At 44.4% G+C, this 18785-nt stretch overlaps 1 protein-coding gene across 5 annotated transcripts in view; it reads right to left on the reverse strand.

Annotated features, from left to right (window-relative positions):
* The window catches only part of FRMD5 (FERM domain containing 5), a 105717-nt gene that overhangs the window by 25141 nt on the left and 61791 nt on the right, over nucleotides 1–18785 (reverse strand). For 4 of the 5 annotated variants that reach the window (XM_067471370.1, XM_060755425.2, XM_067471371.1 and 1 more), the window contains exons 2-4: nucleotides 6064–6168; nucleotides 4695–4737; nucleotides 3296–3374 (exon numbers count right to left, since the gene is read on the reverse strand). In XM_067471370.1, the coding sequence (XP_067327471.1) occupies nucleotides 3296–3374; nucleotides 4695–4737; nucleotides 6064–6168 (227 nt within the window). Of the gene's footprint in view, nucleotides 1–3295; nucleotides 3375–4694; nucleotides 4738–6063; nucleotides 6169–18785 lie in introns of those variants that run through there. The other variant, XM_060755429.2, reaches the window with a different exon arrangement.

The raw sequence follows: 18785 nt of genomic DNA on the forward strand, positions 1-18785 counted from the left end.
CACCAGAAGTGACTTGCAGTTTCTCAAGTCACTCCTGACACAACAACAACAACAACAAAAATCCCTTGGGATCTTCTGGCCCAGGTCCTTTATGATTGGCTGGAGGAGCAGAGTAAAACACCCTGGTAACGTCACTCTGTGGGTTACTTACTAAGATCTTCTAAAAATTAAGAATTCTAAACAATCTGAAGGTCGAGGTATGTAAACATGTCAACAACATTATTTGTTTGTTTGTTTATGTATTTATTTATTTATTTGCCGTATTTATATACCACCTTTCTCAGTCCAGAAGCAACTCAGGGCAATTTACAATCGGCAAAATTCAATGCCCCCAACAACATAAAATATAATTAAAACATTAACATATAATATAAACCATATAAAAACAATAGAGACAATAAAAACAATAAAACACAAGTCCTCATAATTAGTTGACTTCTACGAAATGTCATTATTTCTTTACTACTACTACTACTACTACTACTAATATTATTATTATTATTGCATTGTTATTACTGCATTATTGCATTATTATTATGTCATTATTATTACTATTATACCTATTTGATAAACAACATGATTACTACACAGCAAACAAGATCACTATGCTGGCTGTTGTATTGGATCACACGTCGAACACTTCTGAAGTGTCTAGGACTATGTGAAGTATCGGCGAATAATGCATGCAGATCTGAGTAGGGTAGCCTTTTGCAGATGACAGATGGTGATTTTGTCTACGCCAGTTGTTTTTAAGTGCAGGCCAAGGTCGTTAGGCACTGCCCCCAGTGTGCCGATCACCACTGGAACCACCTTTATTGGCTTGTGCCAGAGTCTGCAGTTCGATCTTTAAATTCTCATATTGTGTAAGCTTTTTGAGTTGCTTCTTGTCAATCCTGCTGTCACCTGGGATTGCAACATCGACGATCCATACTTCGTTTTTTTTCATGCTCTTTTTTCCATGATTGTAATATAGCTATTATTATTAATAGTATTATTATTATTTGAAACAGAATGAGTCCACAGCAGACAAGATTGTTGCATTGGATCACATGTCGGACACAATTATTATTATTATTATTATTATTATTATTATTATTATTATTATTATGGCATTATTATTATGGCATGATTATTATTGGAGTATTAGTATTACAACAATTACTACACTATGTGATATGATTTTTGTTCCTGGATTACTAATGTCATTTCCTTATTAGTTCTATCATAAAAGCATAGGAAAAGTTTGTTAAACTGCAAAAAAAAAAAGTCTTTGCAGGAAGGGCATCCTGGAACACATTTGGCTTTAATTGTTCAATGAATCTCTGATCAATGAGTCTGTTTGTTGCAGCTACAAAAACAAAGTTTCATGAATATAAGAATTACTTTCAAAGTGAGGACTGCACAACTAAACTGGAAATAACACTTTCAAACCAGGAACAGAACATTTTTCAAATCTTGTTCCATAGTGTAAGGAACTGCATGGCCAAATCCTTCCTGGGACAGGAAGCCTCTCATTCTCTGCTTAGACAGCTCTGGCTGATGATCCAATCTCCTTGTGAGTGACCAAGGGCTGTAGAGACTTCCCCCCCAAGGAGAAAAGACAGCATCTCCACACCCTCCAATCCTTGCCATTTGGCCCATATTCAGTCCCAAGGAGCAAAGTCCACTACCGATCCAGGAAAATGGGTGCATGTTGGCATTGGTCAGTGCAGGGAATGCTAGAGATCGATCTGTCTATGACAGCGTTTCTCAACCTGTGTGTCCTCAGGTGTTTTGGCCTACAACTTTCATAAATCTCAGACAGTTTACCAGTTGTTAGGATTTCTGGGAGGCAAAGGGCAAAACTTCCAGGGGTTCACAGGTTGAGAACAACTGATCTAAGAGGCTTTTGGTTTGGGAGGAGAGGAAGCCCAGCCCTTCCTTTTATGGACAACACATCCCTCTCCTCAATGCCCCAAAGAGCTTAAATACTGAATGAAGGAAAGAAGGAAGAGCCCATTATGGTGTGTATGTGTGTATGTGGGGGGAGCACAGCCCAGTAAACAACGGGCAGACTGGCATTTTCCCAAGTGGGATGCCTGGCAGACGGCAAGGAGGGTTGGTGTTTGTGTGCGGATGTGCTGTGTGTGTTGGGAAAGAGACAACATAACTTATTCATGGGCCGCTGTCCTCGTCCTTCAGACAGAAAGGCTGCAGTCATTTCAGGACAGGATGCTGTTGGCATTTGGGGCCCAGGAGCTGGTAATTTTCGCAAGACCCTTTGGACGTTCAGCAGCTTGTTGAAGATGCAAGTACAGGCCATCCCCAAGTTACAAACAAGAGAGACTCTATAGCAGGCATGGGCAAATTTTGTCCCTACAGGTGTTTTGGACTTCAACTTCCACAATTCCTAATAGCCGGTAGGTTGTTAGGAATTGTGGGAGTTGAAGTCCAAAACACCTGTAGGGACAAAGTTTTCCCATGCCTACTCTATAGGGTTGTATTTATTTATTTACAATATTTATATTCTGGCCTTCTCACCCTGAAGGGGATTCAGAGCATAAACAAATTTACGGCAAACATTCAATGTTGTTATACACTAACAAGACAGACAACTGTACATAGATAGAGGTATATCCATCTTCGGCATCTTGGAGGCTGTGCTTGGGGGGTGCTGTCACTCCACTTGCTGTCACTTGGGGGGTGCTGTCACTCCACAGGGGGGTGCTGTCACTCCACTTTCTCTGCCAAGGAACTTTGTTTGTAAATTTCCTCCTTGATGGAATCACTGGCATTTTTCTGGCATTTCCTTATAGGTGCCTTAAATACATTCTTGCTAAGCAGTACCTCTATTCACATTGCTGTTTTTGAAACTGCTAGGTAGGCAGAAGCTGAGCTAAAGGCCAGGAGCTCACCATGACCTGGGCTTCAAACTGTCAAGATTTACTGCAGCTGGTCGTTAACCTGCTGTGCTAAAGCCCAGCTTGTTGTGGAAATAAGGATTTGAGGGAAAGCGTCAGTGGAGACCCCTTTTCCCCATGATAATAACTCTTTCAGAATTTCCCTTCTGATGGTTAGATTTCTCACTTCTTGCTGTCTCAACCCTGTTCTTAACTGTGAATCATTTCTAAGTCGGATGTTTGTAACTCAGGGATGTTAGCAGCCCAGTCTTTGGAGAATTCAGGCCTCCATGGTGACCTTCTAGCCAGAACTAGACATCCATTGCAAAACCAACTCCTTTCTGAAGGCTACAATCTGGAGCTCTGTTTCTGAAATTTCTGAAGCCCTCTTTTCCTCCCAAAGGGGGATCCCTTACCTGGTGATCTCCTCCTTCAGGGCGGCCGGATCCGTGGGGTAGAACTTCACCCGGAAGCACATGGTGAAGGGCGGCTGCGCTGCAGGAGAGAAGGGCACCAATGTCAGGCTGGCTTCTTTGAGGGGTCAGCATTATCCACAGGAACAGCTCTGACCCCATTGAGCCAAGACAGGGTCTCTCCAGGAGGAAGCAACCTTCTCAATCCTCCTCTATATGATGTTTGTGTATTTTAATGTGTCGTTTTATAACCTGAAGCATATACTACATGCCCAGACTACATGTCCGAACATATCTCCTACTAATATCTCATCACAAAGTTTAAGATCATCTGGAAAGGCCCTGCTCTCGATCCCACCACCATTGCAAATGCGATTGGTGGAGACGAGAGACAGGGCCTTCTCAACAGTGGCTCCCCGTCTGTGGAATTCCCTCCCCAAAGACATCAGACTGGCCACTTCTCTCCTGTCCTTTAGAAGGAAACTCAAGACTTGGCTGTGGGACCTTGTATTTGACCATTGAACAGCGGCTGTATGAAGAAGACATAAGCAATTTTGAAGTGACAATGAATTGATCCAGACCTGGATTTTAATTGGCGTGTTTTAACGACTGTTTATTTAATGTTTTGTTTTAATGAATTTATTGGGTTGTTGTAGGTTTTTTGGGCTATATGGCCATGTTCTAGAGGCATTCTCTCCTGACGTTTCGCCTGCATCTATGGCAAGCATCCTCAGAGGTAGGGAGGTCCCTTGCCATAGATGCAGACGAAAGTCAGGAGGAAATGCCTCTAGAACATGGCCATATAGCCCGAAAAACCTACAACCACCCAGTGATTGCAGCCATGAAAGCCTTCGACAATACAATGAATTTATTGATTGTTCATAATGATAATTATGATGGCACTGAATGGTGTTTGCTGTGAGGCCATCCTGAGTCCCCCCTCGGGGGTGAGAAGGGCAGGGTACAAGTATATGAAATAAATAAATAAAAATAAATATGTCTTATTTGATGTAAGTTTCCTTATCTCTATATACCTAAAGCAGTGGGAGGGGCTGCAGGTCAAGTGATTGTTCAGTGACAGTTTAGAATGTTCAGGTTTAAACAGAATGACAGTTGAGATGTGACTGTTAGAGAGAAGTGTTGAGTGAAACGTGTGTATAGAAGTCTGTCAGAGTGCAGAAGTTACTCCAAATAGGTTGTGATCCTAACAGTTCATGATCTATATACCCTGATAGTTAGTGATCCTAATAAGTCATCCCCAATAATTATTGTAACAGAATTGTAAACCCAATTGTAAACGATGTTGTCTAGCAGCAGGAGATGACACAACACCGCTATCCCTTTCCCCCACTTTATGGCATCAAAGCCATGCTTCAGTCCCAAAGTTAGACACAATACTTACATCGCATCTGCTTGACAATAGACTTCGTGAACTCCAACCAGTGCTGAAATAGAAGAGGAGGAAATATAATGTTTTCAAGAAGACGTAAGGGAAAAATGAGCTAAGAATATTTGGGCTCTCATCAACGCAACCTCACTGGCCAAACATCCAACGGGCGGTTGGAAGTTTGTATCACCTTCTCTCAGTTATAGAATAGAATAACTTTATAGTCGTTGTACATTGTACAGCGAAATTAAATGCCATCCCCAATACACATTATATATGTAGAATTACAAAACAAAACAAGCAAAGGCCCCTGACTGCAAAGTAAATGCTAAATCTGCTATAAGCACTGGATCTGAGATGTGGAGCTGCATCTGACGAAAATGGGCAAATACTCAGAAATCACAAACAGCATTATGTTGTTCACTCCAGTGGGTTACTTATCATAGAATCATAGAGTTGTAAGAGACCTCATGGGCCATCCAGTCCAACCCCATTCTGCCAAAAAGCAGGAAAATTGCATTCAAAGCACCCCCAATAGATGGCCATCCAGCCTCTGTTTAAAAGCCTCCAGAGGAGCCTCCACCACACTCTGGGGCAGAGAGTTCCACTGCTGAACAGCTCTCACAGTCAGAAGGTTCTTCCAAATTTTCAGAAGGAATCTCCTTTCTTATAGTTTGAAGCCATTGTTCCACATCCTAGTCTCCAGGACAGCAGAAAACTAGTTCACTCCCTCCTCTCTATGACTTCCTCTCACATATTTATACATGGCCCTCATCATGTCTTCTCTCAGCCTTCTCTTCTTCAGGCTAAACATACCCAGCTCTTTAAGCCACTCTTCATAGGGCTTGTTCTCCAAAGATAAAGATAAGCATCCCCAAATGTAGGAGATCATTCACCCTGGCCAGATCCAATATATTGCCACCAGGATTACTGAAGGGTAGGTTTGAAGGCATCCCCTACCAGGAGCATATGGAGAGAGTGGAAACTGGCTGGCATATTGTTTGACAATGTCACTTCTACAGGAATATTCAATCTGATTTGCCCATGCTTGCCTTGAGAGGAGAGGTCACATTCTCCACCCTGAGCACATCTGGCTAAGGAAAACCACCTGCACATAGGCTTTTTTTTAATATCTTAGGGCAGTGGTTCTCAACCTGTGGGTCTCCAGGTATTTTGGCCTACAACTCCCAGAAATCCCAGCCAGTTTACCAGCTGTTAAGATTTCTGAGAGTTGAAGGTGAAAACATCTGGAGACTCACAGGTTGAGAACCACTGGCTTAGGGGCAAATAGACCCACCAAACCTTGGGGCAGCCTCTCTCTGGCTTTTTTGGGGGTTCTTCCACCTGGGTTTCTCCTCTGGCCAAGCCCTTTCCCAGCACTCACCCGCTGCTTGTCAGGGTCTACGAAGCGGATCCCAAAGTAGTCCTTCTCCAGGAGGTTCAAGTGATGGCAAAGGAGGTCGAACAGATACTGGCCTTTGGCATCTCGCTGCAAAAGAGAGAGACAGTTACAATGAAAAAGTGTGCCAAGAGCACTCTCTGCACTGGGAAGGAGCTGTGCCCCTTGCACATGGCATCCAGTAAGGTACCAAGAAGATATGCAGCAAAGAAGATGGACCAGAGGGAGAAGAGGGTATCTGGGGACATGGCACAATTTTAACACAGGGGCCATGACAGGGCTATCCATTGCCCTGCTTTTTCCTTCCAAATGTTGAGGTTGGTGCTGCCCCAAAACCCTTAGTATCTCTATTTCAATCAGACACTAGAGGCAAGGAGATCAAAATGCAATAGATTTATTTTGGATGGAGCAAAACTAATGGGTGTGCAACAGGAAAATAGTGCCACCAGGATGAGATGCAACTGCCTTTTTATAGCCTCTTAGTTGAAAAAGCAGGTTATAAATAAACAACATCATCATAATATAGTTGATGTTTCTGAAGTTTCTAAGCATGTGCACACTTTCATTCACACACTTCTCTGCTTCTTTGTACTCTCAGAGCTTCTCTAATTTATCTTCATTCCCACAATTTCTCCCTTTCTTCCCTTCTCTTTAGGTCTTAAAGTCCTGCATCTTGAAACTTCTACTCCCATCTTCCCAATTTCCTACCTAAAACTCTTGCTGTTGTGCAGTATTGACTAGCAAAGAGATCCATCCACCTTTCAAGTCCTTCCAGCTCCTTTCCTTCACTTGCTTCCTAAGTCAATTTCCATTCTTTTCACAAGGGCTGCTCTGGGGGCCCTGGAGATGGGCCCAGGAGATTCTACCCCTCAACTCATCTGTCCAATGTGCTTCAGGTTCATTTCCCATTGGGGCAGAAAGTGGCACCCCAATCTCTTAAAAGGTGCAGCCACAGACAGAAACAGACAGCAAAATAACCAGGCGTTTCTTGCTCTCAGAAAGAAAAACTCAGAAGAGAGAACTGGAGCTCCAGTGGTGCCACCAAAACGGAGGGACCCCTGAGGAGTACATAACCCATTTCCATTACCTTGGCAGCCAACTCTCCACAAAAGTCAACGTTGACACTGAAATACAACACCGCCTGAGCTCTGCAAGTGCAGCATTTTTCCGAATGAAGCAGAGAGTGTTTGAGGACTGGGGCATCCGTAGGGATACCAAGGTGCTTGTTTATAAAGCTACTGTCCTTCCAACCCTGCTATACGCCTGCGAGACATGGACTATCCACAGACCTCACATGCAAATCCTAGAACAATTCCACCTGGGTTGCCTCTGGGAAGATGTCAGCATGCTGAAAGAAGCAAAGACCACCAGCATTGAAGCGATGGTCCTCCGCCATCAACTCCGCTTGACCGGCCACGTTGTCTGGATGCCCGACCATCGTCTCCCAAAGCAGTTGCTCTACTCCTAACTCAAGAACGGAAAATAAAATGTTGGTGGGCACGAAAAGAGATTTAAAGCTGGGCTCAAAGCCAACCTTAAAAACTCTGGCATAGACACTGAGAACTGGGAAGCTCTGGCCCTTGAGTGCTCCAGCTGGAGGTCAGCTGTGACCAGCAGTGCTGTAGAATTTGAAGAGGCACAGATGGAGGTCGAAAGAGAGAAACGTGCCAAGAGAAAGGCGTGTCAAGCCAACCCCGACTGGGACCACTTTCCACCTGGAAACCAATGCCCTCACTGCGGGAGAATATGCAGGTCAAGAATAGGGCTCCACCATCACCTACGCACCCCACCACCAGTACACCGATCTTGAAAGACAATCCTACTTGGACAACGAGGGATTGCCTAAGTAAGTAAGACAGTACATTTGCTTTTATAGTTTCACAGGGCTGTGCCATCCTTTTGGGTCATCACTTGTCAGGCTCAATTGGCTAAAAGACAAATCAGGCAATTTCACATCATGGTCCATGTCCCCCGCCCTGCAGCCTTTCTTTGTGTCAGTGGTTCTCAACCAGTGACCCCCAGGTGTTTTGGCCTACAATTCCCAGAAATCCTGGCCAGATTACCAGCTTTTAGGATTTCTGGGAGTTGAAGGCCAAAACATCTGGGGACCCACAAGTTGAGAACTATTGGCTAGTTCTTATCAGTAGGAACTCTTTGCCCCAAGCCCACCATCTACAAGGTGAGTGCTGATGATGCAAATAGGACCGGGGAAACTCCAGCAAGCCTCCAACTTAATAAGGCCATCTGTGTTTAGCAGGATGGGTCACGAGGTGCTCACAAAAGCACAGCCAGACATAGAAATAGTCAGTTTCATTCTCAGCTCTCTGAGGAACACTCAGCCCTTCTTTGCCAGAGGGAAGGAAGGAAGGCAAAAGGATGCAAGATCATCCTGGATAGAAAGGAGACTGCTTTTGTCTGAAAGCTGTGGCTACTAATGGCAGCACTTAGTGGCACAAAGGCATCCACAGCTGCGCATGAGGCCACCTCTGAACCCTCTTGCTCGGAGGGAGAATTGTAACCCTGGACCTTCCCTTGAATGCCGCCATCACAGCTACCTCTTTCACAAAGGACATGTCACCTTCTCTGAAACCAAGGCCCGTTTCGTGGAGTCGCATTCTGCCACTGAAAATATGCATGAATTAAACGTTACGGCCACTTCGTTCTGCAAATGTGCCAAACACCCTCTCCTCCTCCTTCTCGCAAGGCTGAGCTCAGAGGGAAGATCACACTTGCATCTATCGTTAATGAGCTGATTAATTGTGCTAATTGAAACCATTAATGGACTTGGCTTCTTTTCAGTTTGGTATCACCAGGGCAGGATTTCCCCGAATGTCAGGGCTTTCAGGCATTGCACAAACACACATTCTTTTCTGCTGGTAAACATGACATGAGCTCTCCTCTGCCTCCACGAAGGGGAACAGAAAAGGGTGCCCTCCTTCTCCTTCTCCTTTTTGCATCTGGGGAATTTGCTCATTCAGCCCCTGCCTCTGAATTTCCCAAGCTGCGCACTCACTCCCTTTTCCTAGCATACAACTAAAGCCAAATGGCCTCCCCAAAAGCCGGCTGCTTCCTTTCGCCTGCAAGACCCTGGAGCCACAAATGCACTTGAAAAAAGAACACACACACAGCATCTGCATTCATGCAACTCACAAAAAAGTGGAGCTTGACATTTCAAAAGAGGAAGAAGAACCCAAACTATGCATGAGGCATTGCATCCCATCGCATTCTATCATAGCCTCTCTTCCTCTTTGGCCAAACAAGTGCCCTCCGGCCCATTGGACCTATAGATAGATATCCATACATGCCTTATGTCAGTGTTTCTCAACCTGGGGGTCGGGACCACTGGGGGGGTCACGAGGAGGTGTCAGAGGGGTCGCCAAAGACTATCAGAAAACACAGTATGTTCTGTTGGTCATGGGGGTTCTGAGTGGGAAATCTAGCCCAATTCAATCATTGGTGTGGTTCAGAATGCTCTTTGATTATAGGTGAACTATAAATCCCAGCAACTACAACTCATGAATGACAAAATCAATCCCTCCCGTCCCCAGCAGTATTCAAATTTGGCTGTATTGGGTATTTGTGCCAAATTTGGTCCAATGAATGAAAATACATCCTGCGTATTGTATGTTTACATGATGATTCATAAAAGTAGCAGAATTACAGTTATGAAGTAGCAACAAAAATAATTTTATGGTTGTGGGTCACCACAACATGAGGAACCGCTTTGAGTCCCCCTCGGGGTGAGAAAAGCAGTATATAAATGCTGCAAATAAATAAATAAATATTAGGGAGGTTGAGAAACACTGGTCTAGATGGCTTTTAGGGGCCGCTTTAAATTCTAAGACTCTCACTTTATATTTGTGTGTGTTTGTGTATCCAGTCCCTTATTACAGCAACAAAGTCACGTGCAATTTGGTGGAAGACAAACACAAAGGCATAATTGCCATCTTGGTAAGGGGCTCGTTGTTTATTTATTATTCATAGATATGGGTGGGGTTTACAATAAGGTATCCCTCATTATAAACCCAATTAACAGAATTAATTGCATTCGTAGTTAGATGTATATCCCAATTTATCCCCTGATATTGTAAAAGGCTGTCCCCTGACATTAAGTCCAGTCGTGTCTGATTCTGGGGGTTGGTGCTCATCTCCATTTCTAAGCCATAGACACCTCCAAGGTCATGTGGCCAGCATGACTGCACGGAGCGCCGTTACCTTCCTGCCAGAGCGGTACCTATTCATCTACTCACATTTGCATGTTTTTGAACTGCTAGGTTGGCAGAAGCTGGGGCTGACAGTGGAAGCTCATGCCGCTCCCCGGATTCGAACCTGTGACCTTTTGGTCAACAAACTCAGCAGCTCAGTGGTTTAACCCACTGCACGACCAGGCACTCCCCCATGATATATAATTGTATTTGATATCTATTTATATATCTTGCTCTATGTATATCTATGTTTATCGGTATCTCTCTATTTATTTCTCTCCTTCAGGTCACTAACTATTTTGGGTTGGCTCTGAGCACAAATTAGTGCATTATTGGAACTTTCAGAGACTAGGAGCTAAACTATTATTATTATATTTCTTACCCGCCTCTCCTCATGACTTGAAGTGGGTCACAGCACAGTTACAAAGGCGTCATCATAAAACATATAAAATCAACATTTCTATGGATGCAATGTATAGGCTAAGATGTCTCAAGTGTGGTCCTAAATCCAGACTCAAAATGAATGAGAGTAAACTTGCAGTGGCAGCAAAAGCAAACAGACTCACCGGGGACACAGCAGCCAGACGAGTTATTTTCATCCGCTGTTAAGATCTTTCAAAATCTAGTTAGATAACCAGAAGGCAGAGCACCGCTGACATTTGGAGTCATGGGTTTAGAGAAGACCGAGTCTATTATAAACTCAAGGGCAAAAGTGTGTTACTGGGGATTGACCACCCACTTTGGGTTTTAGTCTGAACCGCTAAAGGAGCTCTATGAAGGGGTGGCAGCAACCAATTGCTAGGTTGGTTGCGGAGGCAGGAGGAGACCCGTCCCTAAGTATCTACAGCTATAATGATGATGATTACACTATGTAACATCATTTTTGTTCCTGGGTTATAAATGTCATTTCTATCACCAAAATGTGGACAGTTTATTGAACATCCGGGCATCCCTTGGGCAATGTCCTTGCAGACGGCCAATTCTCTCACACCAGAAGCGACTTGCAGTTTCTCAAGTCACTCCTGACACGAAAAAAAAGTCACGAAAATGTTGTATCTGGAGTAGAACAACTTTCAAAGTCAGGATCACACATTTAAACAGGAATACCACTTTCAAACCAGGAACAGAACATTTTTCAATTTTATTACTTATTATTGTTATTATTATATTTAATAATACCCTGCCTTTTTCTCTGTGCAGCTGTGACGGAGCAGATTTATTTTGGGATTGTGGGGCAAGGGGACTCGGTGAAAGTAAAAAGCAGAGTGTCCTAATGGCTTTTTGGATTGGAGTCTCCCTCTTTATTGGGAGGTTTCAAAGCACTGGCTGAATGATCACTGACTCCCTTCAACTGTGGGCTGGACTAGATGACCGTTCCAGCCTGCAATCCCCAGGGATGCTTTGAATGCGATTTTCCTGCTTTTTTGTTGTTGTGTCAGAATCAATTTGAAAACATACTGCAAGTTGCTTTTGGTATGAGAGAATTGGCCGTCTACAGAGATGCTGCCCAGGAGACACCCAGATGTGATACCATCCTGCTGGGATGCTTCTCTCATGTCCCCACAAACTAGAGATGACAGATAGGAGCTTAACCTGTCTCGTGAATTTGAACCGGCAACCTTTAGGTCAGCAACTCAATCTTCAGGTCAGCAGTCCAGCAGGAACAAAGGTTTAACCCATTGCGCCCCCGTGGTTCATTTTCCTGCTTCTTGGCAGGGGGTTGGACTGGATGGTCCAAAGATCTCTTCCAACTCTATGAGTCTATAATTAGGAACTGTTTCGGTGTGCCATAACACGACCCTGAAGTCCATATATATGGCATGGATAGAGTCGCTCACATGACTCGTTCATAATAATTTTGTTAAAATAATCTTTTTGAAGTGATATCGAAGCTTTTTTAAAAACTGGAAGCCCCCTTTCCCTTCTGAAGCTTTTTCCACCATTTTTGTTATGACTCAGAAAGTGAGTCGGAAATAATTTAGCTTTTCCCCGCTTCTGGTCCCTGGCCTCAGCTCAAGCCAGAGAAGCCACTTCTAAAGCCAGAGAAGGAAGGAATTTCCTGGCCTCAGCTCTAGCCAGAGAAGCCAGTTTGAAAGTCAGATGAGGAAGGAATTTCCTGGCCTCAGCTCTAGCCAGAGAAGCCAGTTTTAAAGCCAGAGAAGCCAGTTTTAAACCAGAGAAGGAAGGAATTCCCTAGCCTAAGCTCTAGCCAGAGAAGCCAGTTTTAAAGCCAGAGAAGCCAGGTTTAAACCAGAGAAGGAAGGAATTTCCTGGCCTCAGCTCTAGCCAGAGAAGCCAGTTTTAAAGCCAGAGAAGGAAGGAATTTCCTGGCCTCAGCTCTAGCCAGAGAAGCCAGGTTTAAACCAGAGAAGGAAGGAATTTCCTGGCCTCAGCTCTTGCCAGAGAAGCCAGTTTTAAAGCCAGAGAAGGAAGGAATTTCCTGGCCTCAGCTCTAGCCAGAGAAGCCAGGTTTAAACCAGAGAAGGAAGCAATTTCCTGGCCTCAGCTCTAGCCAGAGAAGCCAGGTTTAAACCAGAGAAGGAAGGAATTTCCTGGCCTCAGCTCTAGCCAGAGAAACCAGTTTTAAAGCCAGAGAAGCCAGGTTTAAATCAGAGAAGGAAGGAATTTCCTAGCCTAAGCTCTAGCCAGAGAAGCCAGGTTTAAAGCCAGAGAAGCCAGGTTTAAACCAGAGAAGGAAGGAATTTCCTGGCCTCAGCTCTAGCCAGAGAGGCCAGTTTTAAAGCCAGAGGAGGAAGGAATTTCCTCCGCTTGCTTTTCCCCACTTCTGGAGTAAAAGAACTACTTTCAAAATAAAGACCACTCAATGAAACAGGAAGTAACACTTTCAAACCAGTAACAAAAGGATTCAGAAGTCTCAGAAGTTTCAAAAAGTTATGAAAAAAAATTCTGTGAAAATCGGAATTGACTCTAGAATCGAATCACCAACAGAAATGAGTTTTGAACCATTTTTTTGTTTTGTTGATCAACCAACCCTAATATGTATGTATGTCTAATTGGCTCTCCTCCAAATTATCTGACTTGTTTGTGGGCGACTGGAGGAGAAATAGTATCAGCAATCTTGGGATGTATAGACTTGGGAGGACTTTGTAGCTCCGGACTATAACGCTTTAACATCATTCATTTGCTGTGAATGTCTGCATTTTTATAATCTCAAAGGGACTCACATCTCAAATCAAGAAGCAGTTTTTTTTTTGTCCTAGTATCTCGATATACATAGAGGGGATTAAAATAGCATACCATGGGAATATCTACACTGTAGGATAAATGCGGCTTGAATCCACTTGAACTGCTCTGGCTCAATGCGCTTGGATCCTGGGAATTGTAGTTTGTACAATGCCTTTTAGCCTTCTCTGTCTAAACGCCCAGGATCCCATAATATAATTACATTATCTTATATTACATGTAATATTACTAATAATATTACAATATAATGGTATAGAACAATATAGTAATATTTAATACTGATATTGTACTATGCTAATAATATAATATATTGTATGTATATGTATCTTGTAGGCTGCTCTGAGTCCCCTTCGGGGTGAGAAGGGCGGCATATAAATGTTGTAAATAAATAAATAAATAAATAAATAAGCATTGAGTCAGGGCAGTGAAAGTGATGTCAAACCACATTCAATTCTGCAGTGTGGATGGGCCTTACATCTTGAAGACGTTCAGAGGCGGCCCTAGGTAATTTTCAACGGTAAGCAAACAGTATTTTGGCGCCTCCCCCGCCCCCCAACCAATCACTGATATATATTTTCTCTTCGTCATGGGAGTTCTGTGTGCCATATTTGGTTCAATTCCATCATTGGTGGAGTTCAGAATGCTCTTTGATTGTAAGTGAACTATACATCCCAGTAACTACAACTCGTATATGTCAAGGTCTATTTTCCTCCAAGTGCGCCTCAAGAGCGCCCCTGGGCAAAATCAACTATACTGCAAATGCTTACTTTGCGTAATGGGTTGAGCCGCCCCTGAAGGCGTTCCAAATCCTGCCTGGTGGATGTGTCTTGGAACAACTGGAGGTACAACTTTCCCAATTCTACTACAACTCAGTTGACACACCTGTTGTATTCCAGAAATACCAATACGAAGGATACCCCACTCAGTAATGGTAAAGGTTGTCCCCTGACATTAAGTCCAGTCGTGTCCAACTCTGAGGTTTGGTCCTCATCTCCATTTCTAAGCCAAAGAGCCGGCGTTGTCCGTAGACACCTCCAAGGTCATGTGGCCAGCATGACTGCATGAAGCGCTGTTACCTTCCTGCTGGAGTGGTACCTATTGATTTACTCCATGTTTTTGAACTGCTAGGTTGGCAGAAGCTGGGGCTAACAGCAGGAGTTTACACCTCTCCCTGGATTCGAACCTGTGACCTTTCGGTCAGCACGTTCAGCAGCTCAGCGGTTTAACCCACTGCACCACAAGAGGCTCAAATACCCCACTGATTCTATGCAAACAGAAAGTGAAATTGTCGAAGGCTTTCGTGGCTGGAATCACTGGGTTGTTGTAGCTTTTTGGGCTATATGGCTGTGTTCTAGACCTCACAACCTTTGAGGATGCTTGCCATAGATGCAAGCGAAATGTCAGGAAAGAATGCTTCTGGAACATTGCCGTAAGGCCTGAAAAACCTATAACAACCCAGAAAGTGAAATCCCTGGATGTAGAGAAAAAACAACTGCTTTTGCACCAACTTGCAAATTTAACCCAAAGCAATGCTGGGACTGCATTCATCAAGGCAGTCCCAAAACCATGCCATGGCCTATCATCCCCTTCCTTTGCCTCCCATGGAAGCCACACAAAGCTCAACGTTTGTACTAACTCCAGCGGCTGCAACTTTAAATAGGGTTTTATGGTACTAACAGCGAGTTGGACTGACATCCCAGAAGGGAGAATTTCAGCTTTGAAAGAGACAGATCCCTTCTCCCTCTGCCTCTTGGAGGGATTTGCAGAACGAAGATGTTTCAAGTGCGTTCGGCTGCCTGGAAAACGTTTTCCTTTGCAATTGGAACAGACAGACAGGGAAACATATCACAGAGGACAAGTCAAACAGGCTGAGAGCGGCAGGGAAGAAGGAAGGAAGGAGGGAGCCGGAAAGCGGTTGCCATTACGCGCAGAACGGCGCCCGCTTTGATCTCCCTAACTTGAATTAAACATGTTTCAGATTACTCATTAAGACTCCGTCCTTTGGGGGATTGAGACACATCGCAACTTGCGGAAAGAGCTCTCCTGCCCAAACGCCCTGAAGGTTCAGGGCCTTATGAAACAAGGTTTGAATTATAGAAGCCTAGAGTTGGAAGAGACCCCAAAGGGCATCCAGTCCAACCCCTTTTTGCCAGACAGGAAAACAATCCAAGCACTCCTGGCAGATGCTGAAAAACCTTCAGAGAAGGAGGCTCCACTGGACTTCCAGAGTTGGAAAGGACCCAAAAATGGCATCTAGTCCAACCCCTTGCAGCCAGGCAGAAGACACAGTCAAAGTATCCCCAACAGATGGCCATCCAGTCTCCTTTTAAAAACATCCAGAGAGGCTTAATCACTACAGAAGGGGAGGGCTGGTGCTGTAGAGAGTACACAAGAATCAACTATAAGTGTATAAATACAGCTTAATGGTGTAACATTAGAAAATGTTGACTATTTCCGTTACCTTGGAAACCACCTCTCCACAAAAATTAAACATTGACAATGAAATACAACACTGCCTGAGCTCTGCAAGTGCAGCATTTTTCCGAATGAAGCAGAGTGTTTGATGACCAGGACATCCGTCCTCCCAACCCTACTATACGCCTGTGATGTGGGCTATCTACAGCCATCACATGCAACTCCTGGAACGATTCTATCAGCACTGCCTCCAGAAAATCCCGCAAATCTCTTGGGAAGACAAGCAGACAAATGTCGGCGTGCTGGAATAAGCAAAGACCGCTAGCACTGAAGCGATGGTCCTCCGCCATCAACTCCGCTGGACCGGCCACATTGTCCGGATGCCTGACTACGGTCTCCCAAAGCAGTTGCTCTACTCCGAACTCAAGAACGGAAAATGGAATGTTGGTGGGCAGGAAAAGAGATTTACCGATGGGCTCAAAGCCAACCTTAACAACTCTGGCATAGATACTGAGAACTGGGAAGCCCTGGCCCGTGAGCACTCCAACTGGAGGTCAGCTGTGATCAGCAGTGCTGCAGAATATGAAGCATAAATGGAGGTTGAAAGAGAGAAACATGGCAAGAGGAAGGTGCGTCAAGCCAACCCCAAACGGGACCGCCTTCCACCTGGAAACCAATGGCCTCACTGCGGGAGAACATGCAGATCAAGAATAGGGCTCCACAGTCACCTTTGGACCCACTGCCAGTACACTGATCTTGGAAGACAATCCTACTTGGACAATGAGGGATCGCCTAAGTAAGAAAGTATAAGACATGTAAAGGAAAACTTTCCAGTAAATATCATATGAAACTTATCTATATCATATGTATAATATACCATATTTTCTGGCGTATAAGACTACTTTTTAACCCAAGAAAATCTTCTCAAAAGTCAGGGGTCGTCTTATATGCTGGGAGTAGACTTATATGCTGGGAGTAGCCTTATATGCTAGGAGTAGTCTTATACACCGGGGGTCGTCTCATATGCCGGGAGTAGTCTTATAGAGCGGGTGCTGAAACTTCCAATCCGGGTTGGAGAATCTGTGGTTGTTGCATATGGTGGGGGGAGCTCAAAAATGGCAGTGGCTGCATCCCTGCCGCATACAGCGACTGTATGAAAGCATTAAGGGCGACACTGTACAAGTACAATAGAAGAAAATCCATTCATCAAGATTCGTGGACTTAATGTCCCACCGGGAAGGTATAACTGAAGGGCAGAGCAAGCTGCAGGCGTCCAGGGTGCCCGGGGTATGGAAAAAAGAGATAGAGTGGCTCTGGGTCCAGAAAAACACACCTCTTTTACCTGTCTGGCCCGCCCTTGTATCCTATTACCATACCTCCTCCTCTGCCTCTCAGATCTCGCTCCTGAAGACTGCAGTGAAGTGACGCAGGTGCGCATGTGTGAAATCTGAGAGGCAGAGAAGGAGGTACAGTAATAGGAAAATTACCAAATTGAAATAAAATCTGATGCTTTTAAAATTTTATTTGGTGTGCGTTGGAAGAAGGGTAGTCTTAAACAGCGAGTATATCCCAAACTCTATATTTCAACTGGAAAAGTTTGGGGTTCATCTTATACGCCCAGTCGTCGTATATGCTGGAATATATGGTATATTATATGATACATGCATATTGTGTGAAACTTGTATAATGGGTTTGTTGGACCTCCGGTTTGCTAGTAAAACTGAATCCCTGTGTTGCGAAAGGATGCTTGTCTACAAAGCATGTCACCGACATGGAAATTTTGGAAAGTTCTGCAATCAAGGATGGGACGCAACGCGGCCACACTCAGCCATTTGCAATTCTCTGCCCTCCTTTCCTTGCAAACAGCTCATGATTATGTATATTTTAAGTTCTGCACAGCGACACTGGCAATCCCTTGTGACTCCACTTGCTCTACATAATCCTGAAGTTTTGCTAAAGCCATCATCCACTCCTCCCTCTGCATGAAAGAGGAACTTTAAAAGTTTGCACATCGACAGAGCAGCTTATGTCACTGGCAACGACAGCAAAGCAATCTGTGCGTTCAACATCTCCCTGGAGAGCCTCTACTGAGCAAACACTTGAGTCTCTTTTAAGAGGGAAAAGGGGGATATAAACAACAATAACAACAACGCTGGGGAACCTGCCCATATCTGCTGGGAACAGTGATGGGTGAGATGAGCCTGGTCGGTCTGCTCCAACAGGACTCCAGTTTGATTTAGGAGGTGAATGTCTATAGTGTTGAACATAGAAATTTATTTACCATTTATTTACCATATTTATATACCACCCCTCTCAGCCTTGAAACATTATCGTGAATGTCTCCATGTCAAGTCATTATTTAATTGCGTCATCCAGTAATTCCATGCTTTCATATAACTATGCTGTATTTGGGAAGGCCTGCTCAAAAAGCCCAGTTTTCACCTTTCTCCGAAAAGTCATGAGGGAGGGGGCAGATCTTATATCTCTAGGTAGGGCGTTCCACAGTCAAGGGGCCACCGCTGAGAAGGCTATGTCTCTCGTCCCCGCCAAACGCATCTGCGAGGAAGGCAGCACCGAGAGCAGGGCCTCTCCAGAAGATCTTAACATCCTAGATGGTTCTTAAGGAGAGATACGTTTGGATAGGTAAGTTGAACCGAAACCGTTTAGGGCTTTATAGGCTAAAGCCAGCACTTCGAATTGTGCCCATAAGCAAACTGGCAGCCAGTGGAACTGGCGCAAGCAAGGAGTTGTGTGCTCCCTGAGCGCCGCTCCTGTTAGCAACCTAGCTGCTGCCTGTTGGACCATTTGCAGCTTCTGAACAGTCTTCAAAGGCAATCCCGCAAAGAGCGCGTTGCAGTAGTCCATACAGGATGTAACCAGAGC

The sequence above is a fragment of the Anolis sagrei genome, chromosome 9 (assembly GCF_037176765.1).
Source record: "Anolis sagrei isolate rAnoSag1 chromosome 9, rAnoSag1.mat, whole genome shotgun sequence".
Taxonomy (NCBI): Eukaryota; Metazoa; Chordata; class Lepidosauria; order Squamata; family Dactyloidae; genus Anolis; species Anolis sagrei.